Here is a 21,252-nt window from a genome sequence, read left to right as displayed (position 1 = left end):
AGATCTCGTTAAGCATGTTATCTTGAAGTAACCGCGAACGCCGACCAGGGCCAGGCCCACCTATCACCTGGGTGGTCTCAACCTGCCCTGTCGCTTCGCCACAAAGATCCACACAGAGGGCCGTCGGGAAAGTATGTCCTTCCAGCCCCCAATTTGTGAATCAACTGCGGGTACTCAACAAGCCGACCCGACTTTAGTCACAACATATATCATGTGTAGTAGGTATAATATATACCCGTGATCAACACCCGACGTGAACACGGCCTGATAGTATAGAATGGCAGACAGACAAGAATGTAGGGCCACTGATGATAAACTAGCATCCTATACTAAGCATTTAGGATTGTAGGTAAGGTATCAACAGTTGTAGCAACAATGACAGGCTATGCATCAGAATAGGATTAACGAAAAGTAGTAACATGCTATACTACTCTAATGCAAGCAGTAGAGAGAAGAGTAGGCGATATCTGGTGATCAAGGGGGGGAGGGCTTGCCTGGTTGCTCTGGCAAGAGAGAGGGGTCATCAACACCGTAGTCGTACTGGGTAGCAGCGGCGTCGGTCTCGGTGTCTAACGAGAGAAGAGGGGGAAGAAACAATAAATATTAAGCAAACAGATGCATAGCGATGCATGACATGACAAGTATCGGTGCTAGGGGTGCCCTAACGCGGTATGAGGTGGTACCGGTGAAGGGGGGAAACATCCGGGAAAATATCCCCGGGGTTTCGCGTTTTCGGACATATGAATCGGAGGGGGAAAGTTGCGTGTTCGCTATGCTAGGGATGCGTGGCGGATGAACGGGCCACATATCCGGATTTGTCTCGTCGTTCTGAGCAACTTTCCTGTACAAAGTTTTTCCATCTGAGCTACGGTTTATTTTATATTAATTTTAAAAGATTTAAATCATTTTTAGGATTTATTTAATTATTTAATTCAACATTATCCAGAGCAGTGCACGCTGACGTCAGCAATTGACCTAGTCAACCTGACATGTGGGTCCCACCTATCAGCGACTGTTTGACTAATTAACAGTAGTTAATTAGGTTAACTAGTTGTTAGGTTAATTAATCTTAATTAGTTAATCTAAATAGAATTAATTAAGTTAATTAAGTTAATTAATTATTTTTATTATTAATTATTTATTTATTTTAATTCTTATTTTTATTTATTTATTATTTTTGTTCTAGGGTGGGCCCCTCGTGTCATTGGCCCAAGGGGCATAGCGGGCAAACGGGCGCGGTTCTCGGGCGCGGTTGCGAGCGTGGGGTGCCGGGGCGACCGGACCCGGGCAGCCAGCGTTGGGGGGTCCGGCCAGAGCTGCGTCCGGCAGCGCCAGTGGACGGCGCGAGCGGGCGGTGGGAGGCGGCGGAGCGAGGAGGGCTGCGAGAGGCCGGGGCGAGGCCAGCGGCGCGGGCAGGGGAGCGGCAAGGCGAGGCGCGTGGCGCGAGACGCGCGGCCAGCAGCGAGGGAGGGCGCGGTGGTGGCAGGCGCGACGGGCGCGGTCTGGCGGAGGTGGTGGTGCCTGGACGAGGCCGGAGAAGACAACACGGGCACAGGGTGCGCGAGGGGACCACGGGCGCGGCGACGAACGGCGACACGGGGCAGCGCGGGCGAGGGCGAGCGGGGGCGGCGCACAGCAAGGAGCGGCGGCCGGCAAAGCGGCGGGGCGGGGTTCGCGGGGGCGGGGCGCCACGAGCGCGGGCGTAGGACGCGCACAGGCGTGGAGGGCGCGGCAGGCCTCGTGGCCAGGGCGCAACGGGCGGCCGGCTGCAGTGGCAGAGCAGCGGGGCCGACGAGCGGGCAAGGGCGGTGGCAGCGGGCAAGGGCGGGCGAGAGCGGGCGCGGGCGCGCACGCGCGGGCACGCAAGCGAGCACAGGGGCGCGCGAGGGTGCAGGGGAGCAGGGGCAAGGCGGCGCCAGCGGCCACGGCGTCGGCGAGGTCGCGCGGCAGCAACAGAGTAGTAGGGGGCGGCGGAGACGAGCGCAGCGGCGGGGCTCACTATGGGTGTAGGGATCGTGGCCGCGGTGCTCGGGAAGGAAGCCGGGGACGGCCGCGTTGATGGAGACGACGACGATGGCGTCCAGCGAGAAGTGGTCGAGGCGGCGCGGTGCGGTCGATCCGGGCGGCGTGGTCGTCGGGGACGGGGTGTGGTCGCCCCGATCCCGATCTAGATCGGGGGAGTGGGGGAGAGCGAGTGGTGGGAGGGAGTGCTAGGGTTTCGGGGGGAGCGGGGGTTAAGGCGGCGGGGTGGGCCAGGTGGGCTGGCTGGGCCGTTTGGCCCAGTTGGCAAGGGGGTCTCCCTCATTTGTTTTTCTGTTTTGTTTTTCTTTCTCTTTTTATTTATTATTTGTTTTTGTTTTTGCTCATTTTAAATATATAGGCCTTATATAAAAACATGGTTTTTTATGACAAATAGTTAGGGAATATTTTCAACACATCAAACATTTTTGTTTTGACTTTTGAAAACTTAATTTGTTTTAACTTTAATTCAAATTTTGAATTTGAATCCGTTTCGAACTAACGCGACAGTAACCGAGCTGACGAGGCATCATTAACGCGGGATTACTGTAGCCTAATTATCCGGGCATCACAATTCTTCTCCACTACAAGAAATCTCGTCCCGAGATTTAGGAGGGGGAGTAAGGGGAAGGGATTAGGTTACGAAATTCTAACGAATGTTCTCGGTCGTGGTTGCTCTTCTCGAAGAAGTTGACCGCTTCCGTTGATGTTGTCATTCCTTAGCTTCGGGTTATCAGGATAAGTCATCAGCCTTTCTTGGTGAACTTCATCGTACTTACCAATAAGAAAGGGACAGCCCGGCAACAATAGAATGCTATCAGGGGAAATCTTCTGGGGGGTTATCCCATGAATGATCACATGAGTAACTCTCGAATTGGTCAAATGGAACACATCGAGAGCCAAGCAAGAAGGTACGGTAAGAAGTTTCAAGTGGCTAGTCAATCATTCGTTTCCTAAAACAGAGTGTGAAAGGGTTTTAGAGCAACGGAAATAAGTATTATGTCTGATACTAGAATTGATGATCTCTTGGAAGGTGGCTCGTGAATTACATACGAAGCCAAGCATGAGGAATAACCTTTAGGAGCTGGGGTGTACAAGAGAGTCAGGTTTCGATCCTGTGGAACTGTGGGTTATGGGCCCACCATGTGGGTTAAAAGTAGGAGGAGCGGTGACATCTTGCATGGTGAGGATAGCAAGGCATGTCAGAGGGTAGCCTGTCAGTTATGTCGGCAACAACATTGGTACCAAGGGCGAGGGACAAAGAGAACCATTTTTCCTGCCCGTTGAACGAGGCAGACCAATAGGCAAAGTTCTCGTCCATCGGTGGCTACCGGAATGTCATCAACAATAGTAACAGGGTCTTGCTGACAGAATTGTACACCGAGGTGTTTACATAAGCAGGAGAATATTACTTCTTAGATCATATAGATCACAAGAAAGGCTAAACCAAACAACGGAAAGAAAAATATGATCATTAGATTAAACAGAACAATGGAAAGGAAAATGTGTTTAAACACCTATTTCAAGGGTATATCCTTCCCAAGGACAAGCGGAGCATGATATCCATGACATGATATAATGTAGAAAATTCTGTAGGTAAGGGGAGAGAAATTTCATGACATTACCCATACAACGGTGTTTGGATAATTGAGTAGGAAACATTTAACATTGAGCTTCAATGTTCTTGTTAAAAATGGGAGTACCACAGACATGCTTCGAGATAGCATTGACATGGTCTCTGGGTAAAGATCAGACTTTGGATACACAAAGGATCCATCAGGAACAACTTATAAAATAAGATTTACAATTTCCTCATGGAAGAATGTCTAACCTTGCTAAAAAGGAAAACTATAACAGTAGGTCCTCCGGCCATGTGCGCTAGGCATGACATCACCTTACTGGATCATAAAAGACCAGTGTTATAACTCTTGGAAATATGTCCCAACCATCACATCTGACCGAGATTCATATCTGATTGGTGTCAGGATACCTCAAACTCGGGATGCCTGAGAAGAAAGGTGCAACACAAATTGTCGAGATGACATTGTAAGATTCTCGGGAATTGAACTATGGAAGCAAGTTTCGAAACAAGAGTTCATCATTTAACCAAGGAAAATACAAGGTGTGGTTGATGAACTCAGCAACAATTCACCGAGATTTTCAAAAGATGGATTTCCACACTTATGTGAACAAGGAGATAACATTTGTCAGATCAAATGATATAATGTGGTATGCTCGATAAAAACATACACAATTAAACATTGGTTGACAGGTGCACCCGAAATATGGGAGGGGTTGTACAATAAAGGTTAGAACGATGACTTAATGAACAAAAGAATTAGAATGAATCAATCGCCCATTCACTTCAAATCAATAGGGTTGCTAAAAGTTTTGAAGTCGCACAGCATAGTTCAATTGTCGGTTTTTCCCGTTAGAAACGACACGGGGACCAAGGAAGGAACGGATATGGTAAGAAGTATCACCTGTATCAAGAATTCTTTAAGAGGTGATGAAATTCTCACGACATTCTCGACATAAAAAGATGGTAATACTCCAATGTAAAGAAGAAGAAATGCTGGATAGCAAGGAACTCAAGGTACAACACAAAACATGAACAAGTTTTGGGTCAGAGTGAATGCAAGAATGTTGTCGATGTTAATAAAAATCATCGAGGGGAGAAGGATGGCATTTATCATCATGAATTTTGACGCACAACTTGGAAGAAGTCAAATTGTTGACAATGATCACAACAAAATTGTCGAGTGGTTTCAAGAAGATGTAACCGATTGGCGACGACATCAAGTCAAAGGAATGTAGAAGCAAAAGGTTATTGGAACCATGGATATATCATAAAATCGAAATCAAGCTTGTTGTTCAAGGCAAAAAATGATATGACGAGGAAAGTCAACGTAAGCTTAGCTCATCGTCGAAAATTGTGCTCCAGGAAGAAGGACCAGGTAGCACAGTTAAAAAGTTGCACGATAATGACACAGCCGATCAGGCTAGGAATGACTTGACGGATTATTATACTCGTAAGTAACGAAAATTATTTAGAGTTATTGAATCAGAGTGCGAACTCGATTCACTATTCAGTGTTCTCGATTGACGACAACCCAGAACCTAGGAACAATTGGATCCGGTGAGAAATAACAGTTGATGAAGAACCCATTAGAAGTTATGATGTTCCATGATATTCTTGAGATACTAGGGTGTAATACTCGACGGTAGATCAAAGTAAAGGTTGGATTGGTGTATTGACCCACACAAGACAAGTGCTTAAACTTGCCCGAGAAATGGGATCAAAGAAGAACATATGGTCGAAACCACAATTGCAAAGGATCAATTCACCGATACCAATGGATATTATGTCAATAAAATGGTTATTATTACAAGAAGCGTCCACGATAGGATCTATATCGTGTCCATGGGCATGAACACAAAGTTCAAGGTCGACTCCCACTTCTGTAATGCATAACCTTTCATTCACTTCTCGCCTTCGACGAAGTTGTAGTGTTGAAGTTTTATCTGCCATATCAACAGTAGAGTATGGCCCGTAGTAGTTTCCGGGTTCACACAGATTAGAAAAGGCATAGGTTCAACCCATCAGGGCCTCTTAGGAACATATACCACAAACTTTTAGGAGTAATTTATACGATCTCGATAGTAGAGGAGGCTTGAGAAAGCAAAGGGTACAATTTACCAAAGGCATTATGTATCCAAGGGAAAGCTCACAAGCTTATTGAATATGGAGGACATTGTTGGATAAAATCGGATGAAGGGTCTGGTGGTCCACAAGGGATCTGATGTGAGTATCGGTACTCGACCAGAGGAAGAAAGAATGCAAGGAGATCAGATAATAGAAACAACCGACTAACTCAAAGCTCAAATGCAAAGGAATTATGATTCCACAATCAAGGGGTCAGAAGCTGACACTCTGAGCAAGGACAAATAAGTTGAGTAGGCTTAGGGGTACAATCGATGGCAATTTTATTTGATTGGTCGAGAACCAGCTCCTGTTCAAACAACGCCTGAGATGAAAGGATGAATCATAGGATCTGATTTAGGGTTGCGAGCATTCGCAACTTATTGAATCAATGTACTCAAAATGACAGTTACAAAGGATGACAATAAGATTGCTATACTTATGGGATTAACCATAATGCAAGCAAGCAAGAATTTCAAGAGCAATAAGCTGCTGAGGATTTTCAGAAGATCGAATGGTATTTTTAAAGATTTTGTGAAAACACCTGAACAACTAGGGATGAACGAATCCCCGATAAGTGTGAGAAATTATCCGTAGGGGTATTCATGTGGCAAACAACAACATTGTAGTAAGCTCAAAGGATTCTCGGAATATTGGAGAATTTTTCAGGGTATCAAATAATAACGAGGGCAATTGGGAACGAAGGTATGAACGACATCCATAAGGATTTATTGGTAGTCGGGAATTGCAAGAGCAACGGGCATAACGTCTCGAGAGAACATCGGAGAGTATCTTCGGCATCTTCTAGTGCAGCAGGCGGTCATCGGTAATAAGGGGTTCTCCGGGTGGAAGTGATCACGAGATCCTAGTGTTAGAGTTAGCAAAATTCATTTGACCCGAGTAGAAGAGAGTCCAGAGTCCCAGAGTAAGGATCAAGGAGTAAAAGATCCTAATACCACCCAGATGGCGACGTGGGCCCGTAAGGCACACAACCATGTTAGTAAAAGTTTTGTAATGTCTAGACTCGACTTTGGCCAAGGAGTGTGGAAGGGAGATTCCTACATGCAGTCGACTCTGATACCAACTTGTGACGCCCCCGATTCGACCGTACACTAATCATACACGCAAACATGTACGATCAAGATCAGGGACTCACGAGAAGATATCACAACACAACTCTACAAATAAAATAAGTCATACAAGCATCATATTACAAGCCAGGGGCCTCGAGGGCTCGAATACAAGAGCTCGATCATAGACGAGTCAGCGGAAGCAACAATATCTGAGTACAGACATAAGTTAAACAAGTCTGCCTTAAGAAGGCTAACACAAACTGGGATACAGATCGAAAGAGGCATAGGCCTCCTACCTGGGATCCTCCTAGACTACTCCTGGTCGTCGTCAGCGGGCTGCACGTAGTAGTAGGCACCTCCCGAGTAGTAGTAGTCATCATTGACAGTGGCGTCTGGCTCCTGGGCTCCATCGTCTGGTTGCAACAATCGAGTATAGAAAGGGGGAAAAGGGGGAGCAAAGCAACCGTGAGTACTCATCCAAAGTACTCGCAAGCAAGGAGCTACACTACATATGTATGCATTGGTATCAAATGGAAAGGGGGGTATCATATGTGGACTGAACTGCAGAATGCCGGAATAAGAGGGGGATAGCTAGTCCTTTCGAAGACTACGCTTCTGGTAACCTACATCTTGCAGCAGAAGAAGAGAGTAGATGGTAAGTTCACCAAGTAACATCGCATAGCATAATCCTAACCGATGATCCTCCCCTCGTCGCCCTGTGAGAGAGCGATCACCGGTTGTATCTGGCACTTGGAAGGGTGTGTTTTATGAAGTATCCGGTTCTAGTTGTCATAAGGTCAAGGTACAACTCCAAGTCGTCCTGTTACCGAAGATCACGGCTATTCGAATAGATTAACTTCCCTGCAGGGGTGCACCACATTTCCCAACACGCTCGATCCCCTTTGTCCGGACACACTTTCTGGTCATGCCTGGCCTCGGAAGATCAAAATGTCGCAGCCCTACCTAGGCACAACAGAGAGGTCAGCACGCCGGTCTAGATTCTATGGTAGGGGTCTGGGCCCATCACCCATTGCACACCTGCACGTTGCGAACGCGGCCGGTGAGTAGACCTAGCCTCCCTTATACAAGAGCAGGCGTTCTAGTCCAACCCGGCGCACGCCGCTCAGTCGCTGACGTCACGAAGGCTTCGGCTGATACCACGACATCGAGTGCCCATAACTGTTCTCGCATAGTTGGTTAGTGCGTATAGGCCAGTGTCCAGACTCAGATCAAATACCAAGATCTCGTTAAGCGTGTTATCTTGAAGTAACCGCGAACGCCGACCAGGGCCAGGCCCACCTCTCACCTGGGTGGTCTCAACCTGCCCTGTCGCTCCGCCACAAAGATCCACACAGAGGGCCATCGGGAAAGTATGTCCTTCCAGCCCCCAATTCGTGAATCAACCGCGGGTACTCAATGAGCCGATCCGACTTTAGTCACAACATATATCATGTGTAGTAGGTATAATATATACCCGTGATCAACACCCGACATGATCACGACCCGATAGTATAGCATGGCAGACACACAAGAATGTAGGGCCACTGATGATAAACTAGCATCCTATACTAAGCATTTAGGATTGCAGGTAAGGTATCAACAGTTATAGCAACAATGACAGGCTGTGCATCAGAATATGATTAACGGAAAGCAGTAACATGCTACACTACTCTAATGCAAGCAGTAGAGAGAAGAGTAGGTGATATCTGGTGATCAAGGGGGGGGGGCTTGCCTGGTTGCTCTGGCAAGAGAGAGGGGTCGTCAACACCGTAGTCGTATTGGGTAGCAGCGACGTTGGTCTCGTGTCTAACGAGAGAAGAGGGCGAAGAAACAATAAATATTAAGCAAACAGATGCATAGCGATGCATGACATGACAAGTATCGGTGCTAGGGGTGCCCTAACACGGTATGAGGTGGTACCGGTGAAGGGGGAAACATCCGAGAAAATATCCCCGGGGTTTCGCGTTTTCGGACAGATGAATCAGAGGGGAAAAGTTGCGTGTTTGCTATCCTAGGGATGCGTGGCGGATGAACTAGCTGCGTATCTGGATTCGTCTCGTCGTTCTGAGCAACTTTCATGTACAAAGTTTTCCATCCGAGCTACGGTTTATTTTATATTAATTTTAAAAGATTTAAATCATTTTTAGCATTTATTTAATTATTTAATTCAACATTATCTAGAACAGTGCACGCTGACGTCAGCATGGCATCAGCATGACATCAGCAGTTGACCTGGTCAACCTGACATGTGGGTCCCACCTGTCAGCAACTGTTTGACTAATTAACAGTAGTTAATTAGGTTAACTAGTTATTAGGTTAATTAATCTTAATTAGTTAATCTAAACAGAATTAATTAACTTAATTATTTAGTTAATTAATTAACTTAATTATTTAGTTAATTAATTAATTAATAATTAATTATTTATTAATTATTTATTTTAATTCTTATTTTTATTTTATTTTTTTGTTCTGGGTGGGCGAACGAACTCGGGCAGCCAGCGCTGGGTGGTCCGGCCGTGGCTAGGCCGGCCGGAGCTGCGTCCGGCAGCGCCAGTGGACGGCGCGAGCGGGCGGTGGGAGGCGGCGGAGCGAGGAGGGCTGCGAGAGGCCGGGGCGAGGCCAGCGGCAAGGCGAGGCGCGCGGCGCGAGACGCGCGGCCAGCAGCGGGGGAGGGCGCGGTGGTGGCAGGCGCGACGAGGTTGGGGCGCGACGGGCGAGGTCCAGCAGAGGTGGTGGTGCCTGGACCAGGCCGGAGAAGACGGCACGGGCACGAGGTGCGTGAGGGGACCACGGGCGCGACGACGAACGGCGGCACGGGGCAGCGCGGGCGAGGGCGAGCGGGGGCGGCGCACAGCAGGGAGCGGCGGCCGGCAGAGCAGTGGGGCTGGCGAGCGGGGCGGGGTTTGCCCGGGTGGGGCACCACGAGCGCGGGCGCAGGACGCGCACGGGCGTGGAGGGCGCGGGGCGTGTCCGGGCGCGGCAGGCCTCGTGGCCAGGGAGCAACGGGCGGCCGACTGTAGTGGCAGAGCAGCGGGGCAGACGAGCGGGCAAGGGCGGGCGAGAGCGGGTGCGGGCGCGCACGCGCGGGCACGCAAGTGAGCACAGGGGCGCGCGGGGGTGCAGAGGAGCAGGGGCGAGGCGCACCGGCGGCCACGGCGTCGGCGAGGTCGCGCAGCAGCAGCAGAGTAGTAGGGAGCGGCGATGACGAGCGCGGCGGGGGGCTCACTGTAGGCGTAGGGATCGTGGCCGCAGTGCTCGGGGAGGAAGCCGGGGACGGCCACGTTAACAGAGACGACGGCGATGGCGTCCAGCGAGGAGAAGTGGTCGATGCGGCACGGTGCGGTCGATCCGGGCGGCGTGGTTGTCGGGGGCGGGGTGTGGTCGCCCTGATCCCGACCTGGATTGGGGGAGTGGGGGGAGAGCGAGTGGTAGGAGGGAGTGCTAGGGTTTCGGGGGAAGTGGGGGTTAAGGCGGTGGGGTGGGCCGGCTGGGCCAGGTGGGCGGGCTGGCTGGGCCGTTTGGCCCAGTTGGCCATGAGGTCTCCCTCATTTTTTTCTGTTTTATTTTTCTTTCCCTCTTTTTTTGTTTTTGCTAATTTATATTTATAGGCCTTATATAAAAATATGGTTTCTACATGATAAATAGTTAGGAAATATTTTCAACACATCGAACATTTTAGTTTTGACTTTTGAAAACTTTAATTATTTTAACTTTAATTCAAATTTTGAATTTAAATTCGTTTCAAACTAACGCGAGATTATCAATAATAATCGAGGTGACGAGGCATCATTAACGCAGGATTACTGTAGCCTAATTATTTGGGCGTCACAGATGAAATTCATCTCGCTGCGAACCACTTTCTTCCAGTAATCAGCATCTTCAAATATATAGACCTCTAAAATAGAATTGAGAGTATCATCTATGAGATACACAAGGAAATCATCACCAAAGGACTTTGCACTCCTCTGTCTCTTGCTCATAGTAGGAACTTCATTGTTCTCCTCCACAGGACTTTTAAAGTGTTCTATCGAAATGGCAGGTTTGGTAATTGTAACTGGTTCCTGATTTGATGAACTAGACATCTCCTGATTGGATGAGGTAGCCATATCCTTCATGAGAAAGATATCTTCAAAGAAAGTCGCATCATTCGACTCCATGATCATACCGACATGCATGTCAGATACCTCAGATTTTACAACCAAGAATCTACAACCAATGCTATGAAAAGCATATTCCAGGAAAACACAATCCACGGTCTTTGGTCCAAGCTTGCGCTTCTTTGGAATTGGTACATTGACTTTCGCCAAATAACCCCAGGTTCGTAGATAAGAGAGTTTTAAATTTTTTCTTCTCCCATTCCTTGAATGTATTTATCTCTTTATTCTTTGTGGGAACTCGGTTTAGAACATGGCATGCAGTCAATATCGCTTCCCCCCACCATGCCTTGGAGAGACATGATGTGTCTATCATGGCATTAACCAAATCTGTTAGAGTACGATTCTTTCTTTTGGCTACCCCATTTGACTGAGGTGAATAGGGAGGCGTCCTCTCATGGATTATACCATGTTCCGCACAAAAAGCATCAAATTCATTGAAAAAATACTCTCCACCACGGTCGGACCTAAGCCTCTTGATTTTTTGATCAAGCTGGTTTTCCACTTCAGCTTTATAGATCTTAAAAAAGTTTAAAGCCTCATCCTTAGATTTCAGAAGATACACACGACAGTATCTAGTGAAGTCGTCAATTAACGTCATGAAATATTTGTCAAAACACCATTCATTTCATATAGATCTGAATGTATGAGTTCTAGTGGTGCAAGATTTCTCGTTTCTGCAGTCACATGAGACTTACGAGGTTGCTTAGCTTGCACACACACTTGACACTTGGATCCCTTGACAGTGGTGAAATTAGGTATTAAGTTCAACTTCGCTAGTCGCGACATGCAACCAAAATTAACATGACAAAGACGTGAATGCCACACATTTGATTCACTATTGTTGCAAATATGATTAACAACTTTATTGCAAACGTCTGATAAGGATAAACTAAACAGGCCTGCTGACTCATAGCCTTTACCAACAAAGGTTCCATACTTGGATATTACAAATTTATTCAACTCAAAGACAAGCTTGTAGCCATCTCTACACAGAAGAGATCCGCTAACAAGATTTTTATTGACGGAGGGGACATAATGCACGTTCTTCGGCCGCACGATCTTCCCCGAAGTAAACTTCAGATCGACCGTGCCAACACCACGAACAGAAGCACTTGAACCGTTGCCCATCAGCACGGTTGAAGCCCCTGCGGTCTGATAAGACGAAAACATGAAAATATCACCGCATACATACACATTAGCACCCGTGTCAATCAACCAATCAGGAGAATGACATACTGAAAGAATAGTGGGAAATATACCATACCCAGCATCCTTCATGTCAATGTCTCCAACGACAACATTAGCGGTCTTGCCGCCTTTCCCAGGATGACCTTGTCATAGCGATTAGGGCAACTAGGAGCCCAATGATCAGGATCCCCACACACATGACAAACACCTTTCTTCTTGTCATTCTTTTTTTTGAAGTTAGTGTGTTGCACAACCTTGTTCTTTTCATCAAACTTTGCTTTACCATCAAACTTGCCCTTATTCTTGAACTTGTGGGGCTGAAAGTTCTTCTTCTGTACCAAATTGGCACTAGATCCTTCCTCAATACCTCGAGCACGTGTGTGCTTTGCTCTCGCATTTTCTTCCACATCAAGAGTGCCACTCCTGCCTCTTATGCTTCAGTAAGGTAGCAAAGTTCCTCCACGAAGGAGGAAACTTAGTGACGATACCTTCGGCAACAAACTTGTCCGATAGCATACAATTGAAGTGTTCAAGTTCTCTAGCACATATCTTTTTCATTATCAATTGACGCATAAGTATCAACATGTTCTCACCAAGAACACTCAAGAGAGCAGCCTTAAATAGAGTATCCATTTTCTAAAAAGCTTGTATTTACTAAATGATTTTATTAATAGAAATATTAGATAAAGCATGACTAATATATGAACTGCAACCAAACATGTCTAAAGCAGATAGTAGAACAGGTTGCATAAATAGCGCTGCAACCTGCGACGCGGCGGACGGTGGAGGAGGGAGCGCACATGGATGTCTCTCTTATTCTCATCCTTATACATGTGGAGAAAGAGCCTCCCTTATAGAGGTCCAACTCCCTCTAAACTAGCAATGTGGGATTAAATTTTAGTTTCACCTCTTGCCTTGCACGAATGAGTTGCGTGGGCCTCTAGAATTTATTAGGAATTTTTGAAACTGCTATTGGGCAAGGCCCAAAATAGACAAAATTTCAGCAGAAACCACGTAGTACGAATGTGTTGTGTCATCCAATACAGAATTAGAACAGTGTTCGATGCGTGTTTCTCACAACGAATTGTTTTTTGATGCGTTTCTAAATCAATGATGAAGTGTGTGCGAAGACGGTTCTTTGATTATCGAAGGGTTACGAGCTGAGCCGGTACCTATCAGAGAGTAGAATGGATGGTCATCGTACTCTGTTTCGCTGTCTGTCACGAATCCACACACCTATCAGGCTCAATCGGAACCTAGACACCTATCAGGCTAGATTCGATCACTGAAAAGAGAAATATTTACTTACGTCTTCTTTCACTTTATATTTTAAAATGCATTAGAAAAATAGAAGTACATTTTTTTAGACAAAATTTGAAATTATATGTACACTCTTCATCTGATAGAGAAAGTACGAATGAACAGAAAGCAGGGTCCCTTTTCATCGGAATGCAGTGGAAAAGACAAAGATATGACCGTATTGTTTCCGGTTCTGTTGGACCGGCATGCTTTGCTTGCCGGTAAAGCAAGCCGGTGTTCAATGTAAGCTTACTCAAGGGTCAACACGCGCGATCCTCCTTCATTAAGAGCATCTGCAGCCGGCTGCCCGAACTGACAGGACGGATGGCCCGGTCACTAAACCGTGACCCAGACGAGCTCCTCACATCTACCTTATAGGCCCGGACTGACCGATACATCTTCATGTCAAATCTAAAACGGGTATAGGGAGGCTCGGACGCGTCCGCTATCAGTTTGGCTTACATTGGCGCCCACAAATAGCCCTTTCGGACGAATCTTAGACCAAAGTCAATTAATCCACTCCACTCTCTCTCTCTCTCTCTCTCCACCACTCCCAGCCCCCTCCCACTTCCAATCGTTGGCCAGCAAAGGCAGTATCGCTTATTCCGATGAGTGGGCAAGTCTGTTGCGCAATGCGGAGGCGGACAATGTCGAGAAAATCGCCCTCCGCATTGCTTTGAGGCAGTCACGACTGGTCCAGGGAGGCAGCGTCAGCTTCGGTTCCATGCCATTCCCTGTCACACAGTCCTCCCGCCCGTCGCGCAACTCCACGTATGCCTCCCACCACTACAAACTCAATCTGCTTTGAATGACGTACCTTGGCAATGGGTCCTGATGCCCACGTCGGTGCTGGCGTGGATGAGGATGCCTTAATATGAAGAGCGGGCGGGGGAGAGGCGATGACCACGCGTCGGGTACGCGCGTGTGTCTGTGGATCCCAAGGACACACTCCTCGTGTCGGTCCTCCGCCGCTCCTTGATGACGATGGAAACAGATGCGCGATGGCTCCGCCGCAAGAATCCCAAAGTGCTCTGACTCATCACCGAGCTATCGGAGCGCGAGGCAATGGCGGAGGCAGACCGACATGCAAAGGAGCAGGACCCCCAGCATTGACAGGCCAAATCCGCTACAACGACGACTCGGACGTCACCAGCGGCGGCTCCAGCTCCGCCCCTCTGGCCACTGACGCCTACTGGGGGGGGGGGGGGGGGGGGGGGGTAGCCGCATCGGCAACCGCAACTCCTCAATGGCAAGGGGTTGGTGCGAAAATGGTGATATCCTTCGTCCTTCTCCGTGTTATCTATGTTTTTAGCAACAGCGAAGGCGGCCCAGCATGCAAAGGAGCAGGACCGCCTGCACGGAGGGGCCAAATTTTCTCCCACGACGACTCGGACGTCACCGGCGGCGGCTCCGGGTCAGCCCATCTGGCCTATGACACTATTAATTTGCACTGTCCAACGACGAACTTTGATCCTTTTGTCCGGCGATGAACTATGATCTTTTGTATCGGATAAATTAGTCCGTTTGTTGCTATTAAACGTGTTCATCTATGTAGCGTTGATTTAGGGGTCGGATACGAGTGACACAGATGTGGGAGCAGCCAAATGAGAGGTGCGGTGCCTGATCACTACCTGCGGACGTATCCGGACGCATCCGCATGAGGTTGAGGGGCCGGATTCAATGTATCCGGCTGTAGATGGTCTAAGACGTCGAAGTAATAAAAGGTGAAAAGTGTCTTGCGAGCTCGGGCAGTCGTGATTCTGCTCTTGAAGGGTTCTACAGGTCAACAGCGCTGGACACTGCCGCAACGGTGCACTCAACAACGCTGACAACCAAAGTCGCTGCCATGCTCGAGGATGGCTGGCTGGAGATGGGGCGCATTCCACGGCCGCGTTGCCACTGCTTCCATTCGTTCCACATCGTGGTCATCGAGAGAGCTCCGGCAAGAGTGCCGGAGCCCGAACGTGGCGTTGATGACAATCCAAAGCCAAAAAATGAAAAAATGGTCCGGACCTGAATCACATTTACCTTTCATGGCTTAACATGTACGCCGCTTTTCCAAATTTCCCTCTGATTTTGTTTGACAGTTGACATTCCAAAGATCTTGCAGTTCGCATTGGCGTGTCGTTTTCTGGCCCCTTTTGCAGATTCGATAATTTTGCTCGCGATGTCAAAATTCAGTCGCAGCTCTCACCATTCGATTTTACAAGATCAATCAAGTACTCGAGTTTATTCTCTAGTCAAATTTCACTAATGTCACACTGGGGTGAATTGTGCTATATAACTTTCGCTTTGTACCACGGGAGCTCACAAATCAACAACTGTTACTAGCAGTTCAGGAGGAAGAAATCTCAAGAGCGGCATCGAGGAGAAATGGGTCCATGATACGGTCGATGGATCTTCTCCTCATAACTCTTTGTCGACACCTCCACTGCTGGTGGGCTCATCAATGTCAGGCCATGTAGTAACCTCGGCGAACGAGAATTGGTCAGCGGCGCCCAAGAAAGATGCCACTCGCATCACACAACATTGCGACAGCATGCTTTCTCCCCCAACCAATTCCGGCAATGGAGGCACACAGCTTGGCAAGCATTCCGCCTTATCGTTGCTCGCTTTGAACAGCGAAAGCGTGGCTCGGCAGAAGATAAACCTGCAAGAAACAACCCAAATGAACTTACTACCAAGGTTTCGGTTGAGTTGTTGTTCCCCAGGACTGGAACTGGAGCGGGGAATAGTAGTATCACAGATTGACAAGCTAGGTAACCTGAGAAGCAGTCGCCTCAGGAGTGGATCGCCTAAAACTTCAACCCAGACAGGGTCAAGTGAAGACGAAGCAACCAAAGTCATAGCCCATTCATTCAATGACAAGGATAGTAGCTCCTCGGCTTTGTTATAATCCTACAGAAAAAAAGATCATATCAATTCTCAGACTGCAAAATGTAGTGCCTGGCAGAAATTAGAATTTCGTCACAAAATAAAAACACAAACCTTGTCAATAATGTCCAGCCCATTATTGCCGATCAGAAAGCAGAAAGCTTGCACTGGAGCTGTGAGGAACATAGTAAATTGACTACCACTCTGCCGAGTAGAGTCCCCACTGAATCCTACAGCGCAAGATCGGGAGCTTGGAGAAAGTAACATGGCAGCTGTCTCCCCTTTTTCAGCCCCATGAATTGACTGCAGTGCTTAAATACAACAATTAGCATTGACAAAATCACTGATGGAACAAAAAGGACTAGCATATCACATTATAATAATAAAAAGAAAAAAAGAAGCAGAATTTTTTACGGGCAAAAGGCAGGTGCTCTGCCTTTTCATTTAAGATTAGAGGGTAAGATTACAAACATGAGCGTCAAACAAAAAAGAAAGAGAACGAGGAAAGGAGGAAAGTGAATTGTAGAATAAGAAAATGCAGAAGGAACTTGATGTCAAACAAAAAAAATGCATCAGGAACTTTGTTCCACAATAAGAGCCAAGGGCAAAAGCCCTGTGAATATGAAAACAAGAACCATAGAATGCCATTTGGATAAGTATAAAATACATGTCTTGCCAGGATGCTGCGAAAAGCACCAAATCTGAACAGAACTTTAAAATGTTACTCCCTCCGATCCATATTAATTGTCGCTCACTTAGTAGAACTTCGTACTAAAGTAGTACTAAGTGAGTGACAATTAATATATATCGGAGGGAGTATTACAATATAAGCTTGTCTATGTGCATATGAGCGGGCCCAATAATAACCTCTGCTTTATCTCAAGGAAGCAATACAATATTCCGCATGAAGCATCCACCAATCATGGATACTCCACTTCCACTAAGAATATATATTCGGTATTCACTAGCCAGAATAATAGATATGGCAGCAAAAAAAAAAGAGTAAACAAACCTGCCTTAAATGCATAGCTGATGTTACTGTCAATCACCAGAAAGAGAGGTCTCCTTGTAAACGGGATCATATCACAAGGGTATATGCAGTTTGAGCCTAGATGTTGAACATGTATCAGAAACAATACACTTCTTTTGAAGAACACATATGCATACTTAAGTCTGTATAAAGGCAACTTCAAACAACCCTATGCCATCAAAATAGTTCTGCACCGCATTAGTGATATCGAACATATAATCGCATGAACTCAGCATTGTAAAACTAGTTATGTACTCCCTCCATTCCTAAATATTTGTCTTTTTAGAGATTTCAAATGGACTACCACATACGGATGTATATAGACATATTTTAGAGTGTAGATTCACTCATTTTGCTCCGTATGTAGTCACTTGTTGAAATATCTAGAAAGACAAATATTTAGGAACGGAGGGAGTACTGCATAGAGACATCAAACATAATCGAATGAACTCAGAAAAAAAAATACCTTCGCCTTCACGGCAACCTAACCAAAGACATGGTTCTTTATCTTCCTTTGAAGTGACGGCCCTGGTATTAGATATGTCAAACTGACTAAAGCTGTTCACAACCCTCTCGCTTGTATCGGGACCAAGTCCAGAGGATCCCACCTCGCCTGAAAGAAATTATCATATTTGAACGCTAACTAGAATGACTCCCTAACACACAGCTGATAACATTTTAGTTCTACAAGCCTAGGGCACCAACCTGCAGCCGAAAGGTATATCAACATCATAGTATTCAATGGGAGCTCCTCACATTTGGTGGCAAGGACCTGGATTTCAATTGTAAATGTTTTTTATCCAGGCAAATATTTCATTTAGGATAAAATGGTGCAAACATAGGAGTACATATAACTATATTTTCTTGTGAAGTGAAAGAAAAAAAGAATTTGGATGTTTGACCGTAAAAGGAGGGCGCGGGTGAGAGGAGGCCCTAGAGGGCATGCACCAAACATTGCCATTCTATTCAACAGCAATCATCTCTCTATTGTATCATTTGCATAGCTTAGCACCCCAGGAATCAATAATACCATTATGCCTCAAATATATTTCGGGTTAGAATTCCTAACTGCTATGGGTGTAAAGGACTGTTGGTTATTATGGGCGGATAATGGAGAGGATGGTATTATCGATAATGGAACAAATCAACAAACAGAATCAGTTTAGTTGCATTATGTTCCCTCATCAAGTCATCATCATGCTTCCTCGTCATGTAATTCAGATAGTTAGTAGCATCGTGTACATATCTTGCAGAATTCCCTACTTTTTTCAGTTCTCCTACTAGCCCGTTTCTGATCATTCCAAGAAACATACACTGGCTGCCATTTACACATTACACTTCCACTTCCTAATTTGAAATGCATCTAGAAGAGCTTGGTCCACAGGTTTTCTCCTAGGACCAAACCAGTGCATTGAGTAACAATGAGCAGTGTGTATATTCAGGACGAAGACAATAAATCAAACATTGAGTTGACAAGATGCCAAATGAGAAACTGACCTTCAGGAAATGTGGCACCGAGGGGCGATAGAGAACTGTTTTCAGTGGGTTCGGGGGCAACGCAGCGTCTCTCAGATCTTTCAGGAGATTGGGGTGATTTTGCCCACTTTCATCATGGGCGCTGTAACCATTGTTTTGTGCAAAGGAGCCACATGGTTCCCATTCAAGACACTGAAGCATTCTGAATGTGTCTAGAGTGAGGTCGGTAAATTTGACCTGAAGGGAACACATAGAGACATGATGTTCCGCTAGTAAAAATTAAAGAGCGCACGATGCATCTGACTGCGAGAAACCGAGGAAGCATTACCTCGTTATGATAGTAGCTGCACAGGATGGCATCGCTTAAGAGCAGACCGCGCTTCTTGACTGTAGGTGGGATGGTCGGAAGAGTTTCCGGGGGAGGATCGAATGCATAGCTGTACCTGAGAGGTCTCTTGTTCATGAAGGGCGAGTCAGCCTTTAGAAACCTCGTGATTTCTTGCACGACATGCTTCCACTCCCTGTAATCAGCTTCCTGCAACATTTCATCTTCTTAACTCGAGCCAGTGAATGAAGAGCAAGGCAATTGCATTGGGATCGGGAAGCGAGGAGGGGGAAAAAAGGAGAAGAATTGAATTGGACCTGGAGGGTCTTCTTGGATTCGTCGAGGAGCGACCGGATTTGGCCGGCGAGGCGGGGCACAGTCTGCGCGCGGCGGGAGAGGATAAGCGCGACGAGGAGGAACCTGGCGAGGAAGCGCAGGTGCTTGGTGGAGGCCCCGAGGTGGTCGTCGAGGAAGTAGGCGCGGTCGAGGACGGCGTGGTAGAAGACGAAGGCCTCGGAGAGGAGGGCAGTGTCGGAGGCGCGCTGGTACTGGGAGTAGTAGAGGTGGGCGATGCGGGCGGCGATCTCGCCGACCTGCCAGCGGCGGAGGCCGGCGTCGAGGAGGCGGTGGCGGTGCTCCTGCTGCATGCGCCAAAGCTGGGTGTAGATGCGGAAGGCCTTGCCGTACTCCGCGGGCTCCTGGCGGCCGAAGAGGGGCAGGTCCCGCACCCGGGCGAACCGCCGGTCCGCCTTGTCCAGCAGCGACCAGAACTGCTCCGCCGGGCAGACACCGCCGCCGCCGCCGCCTTGGGCCTGGCCTTGGCCTTGCTGCGGCGACGACGCCATGGTAGCTCCGCCGGATGCGTTTCGTTCCCCTCCCCCGGAGTTGCCTTGGACAGTTGTGCTGGAGACTGGAGTCATCGCCGTCTTCTTTCCTTTCTCCGTTCCGTTCTGTTCCGTTAGCTTGGAGCCCGGCCCAGGCCCAAACGCTGATATGGCCGACCTAGCGCACGTGAGACAACACTGTAAAACTTTGTATAAAAAAAAAACTACTCTAAAATAGAGAAGAAAAGTCAGGGTTACTGTAGCAAACAGATCAATTTTTCAGAAAAAAACATTGTATGGATGAACTGTAGCAGGTACTCTACGGAGTTGCTGTTGATAGAAATAAATCTAAAATTAATTTTATTGCACCATAATTTTGTTTGTATGTGATTTTTGTAAATGTATATAGTAGATTTGAAATTTATAAATTAATTTAAGACATTTTAACCTTAATCATAGGATGCCGATAACTGCCAGACGTGTGGTACAATGGACACCCGACCACACGAGTCGTGTTGTCGTACCCAGGAAACAACCAACACGACTCTGTGTGGGCGAATATTAGAACCGCCTACACATACGGGTGCAGCTACTTCATGCCACACGTCGAACCAACAACAACAACTCACGCTCACCCTACACGTGTGGCACAAAGCATTTTCGCCCTGATAATTTTTTATGGGAACTTTAGTTACCCGGTATGGCAACTTTAGAGTAAAGCATGGCAACTTCTCTATTGCGTTTTTTTTGTTTTCGTTCGGGTTAACTATAGTTTCCATGTCTAAATAGCAATAGTTGTCATGTGTGACCAAACCATAGTTACCGTGTGTGATTAACTAGGTGTCACGTGTGGTCAAACCATAGTTGTCATATATGGTCAAACATAGTCGCCATGTGTAATTAACTAGTTGCCACATATGCACACTAGTAGTTGTCGTCTATCACCATGTGAGCGTCGTGTGGGCGAAAGAGCAGTTTCGCCCACACGTTCGGGCGAGCGTCCTGTGTGCCGTTCGAGCGAGGAGCGCCCACACGTGTGGCACTAAGTGATAACGCCCACACGATGATGGGTGCTTACGTGACTCTCCGCCCAGATGACAATTGCTTCAAAATTCGTGCAAATGGATCGAACGGCATCAAATGCGTGTGGGCGTGTTAATAAGTGTCACACGTGTGGACGTTATCATTTGAGTAATCATATGGATGTGAAGGAGGGAAGTTAGGGCACTATAGCTTACCTGACTGCTCTCCTTCATGTTAGAGGATTCAGTTCCCCTTTTGTGT

The 21,252-nt window shown here is 47.2% G+C and overlaps 1 protein-coding gene across 2 annotated transcripts; it reads right to left on the bottom strand.

The window, feature by feature from the left end:
- Positions 1–15,609: 15,609 nt before the first annotated feature.
- LOC125509337 (protein SCAI) lies at positions 15,610–20,083 on the bottom strand. 2 transcript variants are annotated; one of them, XM_048674294.1, is made up of 9 exons: positions 19,462–20,081; positions 19,148–19,354; positions 18,841–19,056; positions 18,049–18,115; positions 17,810–17,956; positions 17,330–17,421; positions 16,428–16,616; positions 16,204–16,337; positions 15,610–16,089 (listed from the first exon to the last, which is right to left on the bottom strand). In XM_048674294.1, exons 1-9 carry the CDS (start codon positions 20,062–20,064, stop codon positions 15,846–15,848), a joined length of 1,899 nt encoding a protein of 632 aa, XP_048530251.1. In that variant the 5' UTR covers positions 20,065–20,081; the 3' UTR covers positions 15,610–15,845. The 2 variants fall into 2 exon arrangements, 1 of the variants encoding a protein (XP_048530251.1); XR_007284053.1 differs by lacking the exon at positions 15,610–16,089 and having other exon boundaries at positions 17,326–17,421; positions 19,462–20,083.
- Between the last annotated feature and the right edge of the window lie 1,169 nt (positions 20,084–21,252).

This window comes from Triticum urartu, chromosome 5 (assembly GCF_003073215.2).
Source record: "Triticum urartu cultivar G1812 chromosome 5, Tu2.1, whole genome shotgun sequence".
Lineage (NCBI taxonomy): Eukaryota > Viridiplantae > Streptophyta > Magnoliopsida > Poales > Poaceae > Triticum > Triticum urartu.
Note: the sequence above shows the minus strand (reverse complement) of the source record. Positions and strands in the feature narration are given on the sequence as shown.

Coding starts and splice junctions, on each gene's coding strand:
- LOC125509337 (XM_048674294.1), bottom strand. CDS start 20,064: ATGACTCCAGTCTCCAGCACAACTGTCCAAGGCAACTCCGGGGGAGGG. Junction 17,422..17,809: donor AGGTTGCCGTGAAGGCGAAG/GTATTTTTTTTT, acceptor TTCAACATCTAG/GCTCAAACTGCATATACCCT. Junction 16,090..16,203: donor CTGAGGCGACTGCTTCTCAG/GTTACCTAGCTT, acceptor TGTTTCTTGCAG/GTTTATCTTCTGCCGAGCCA.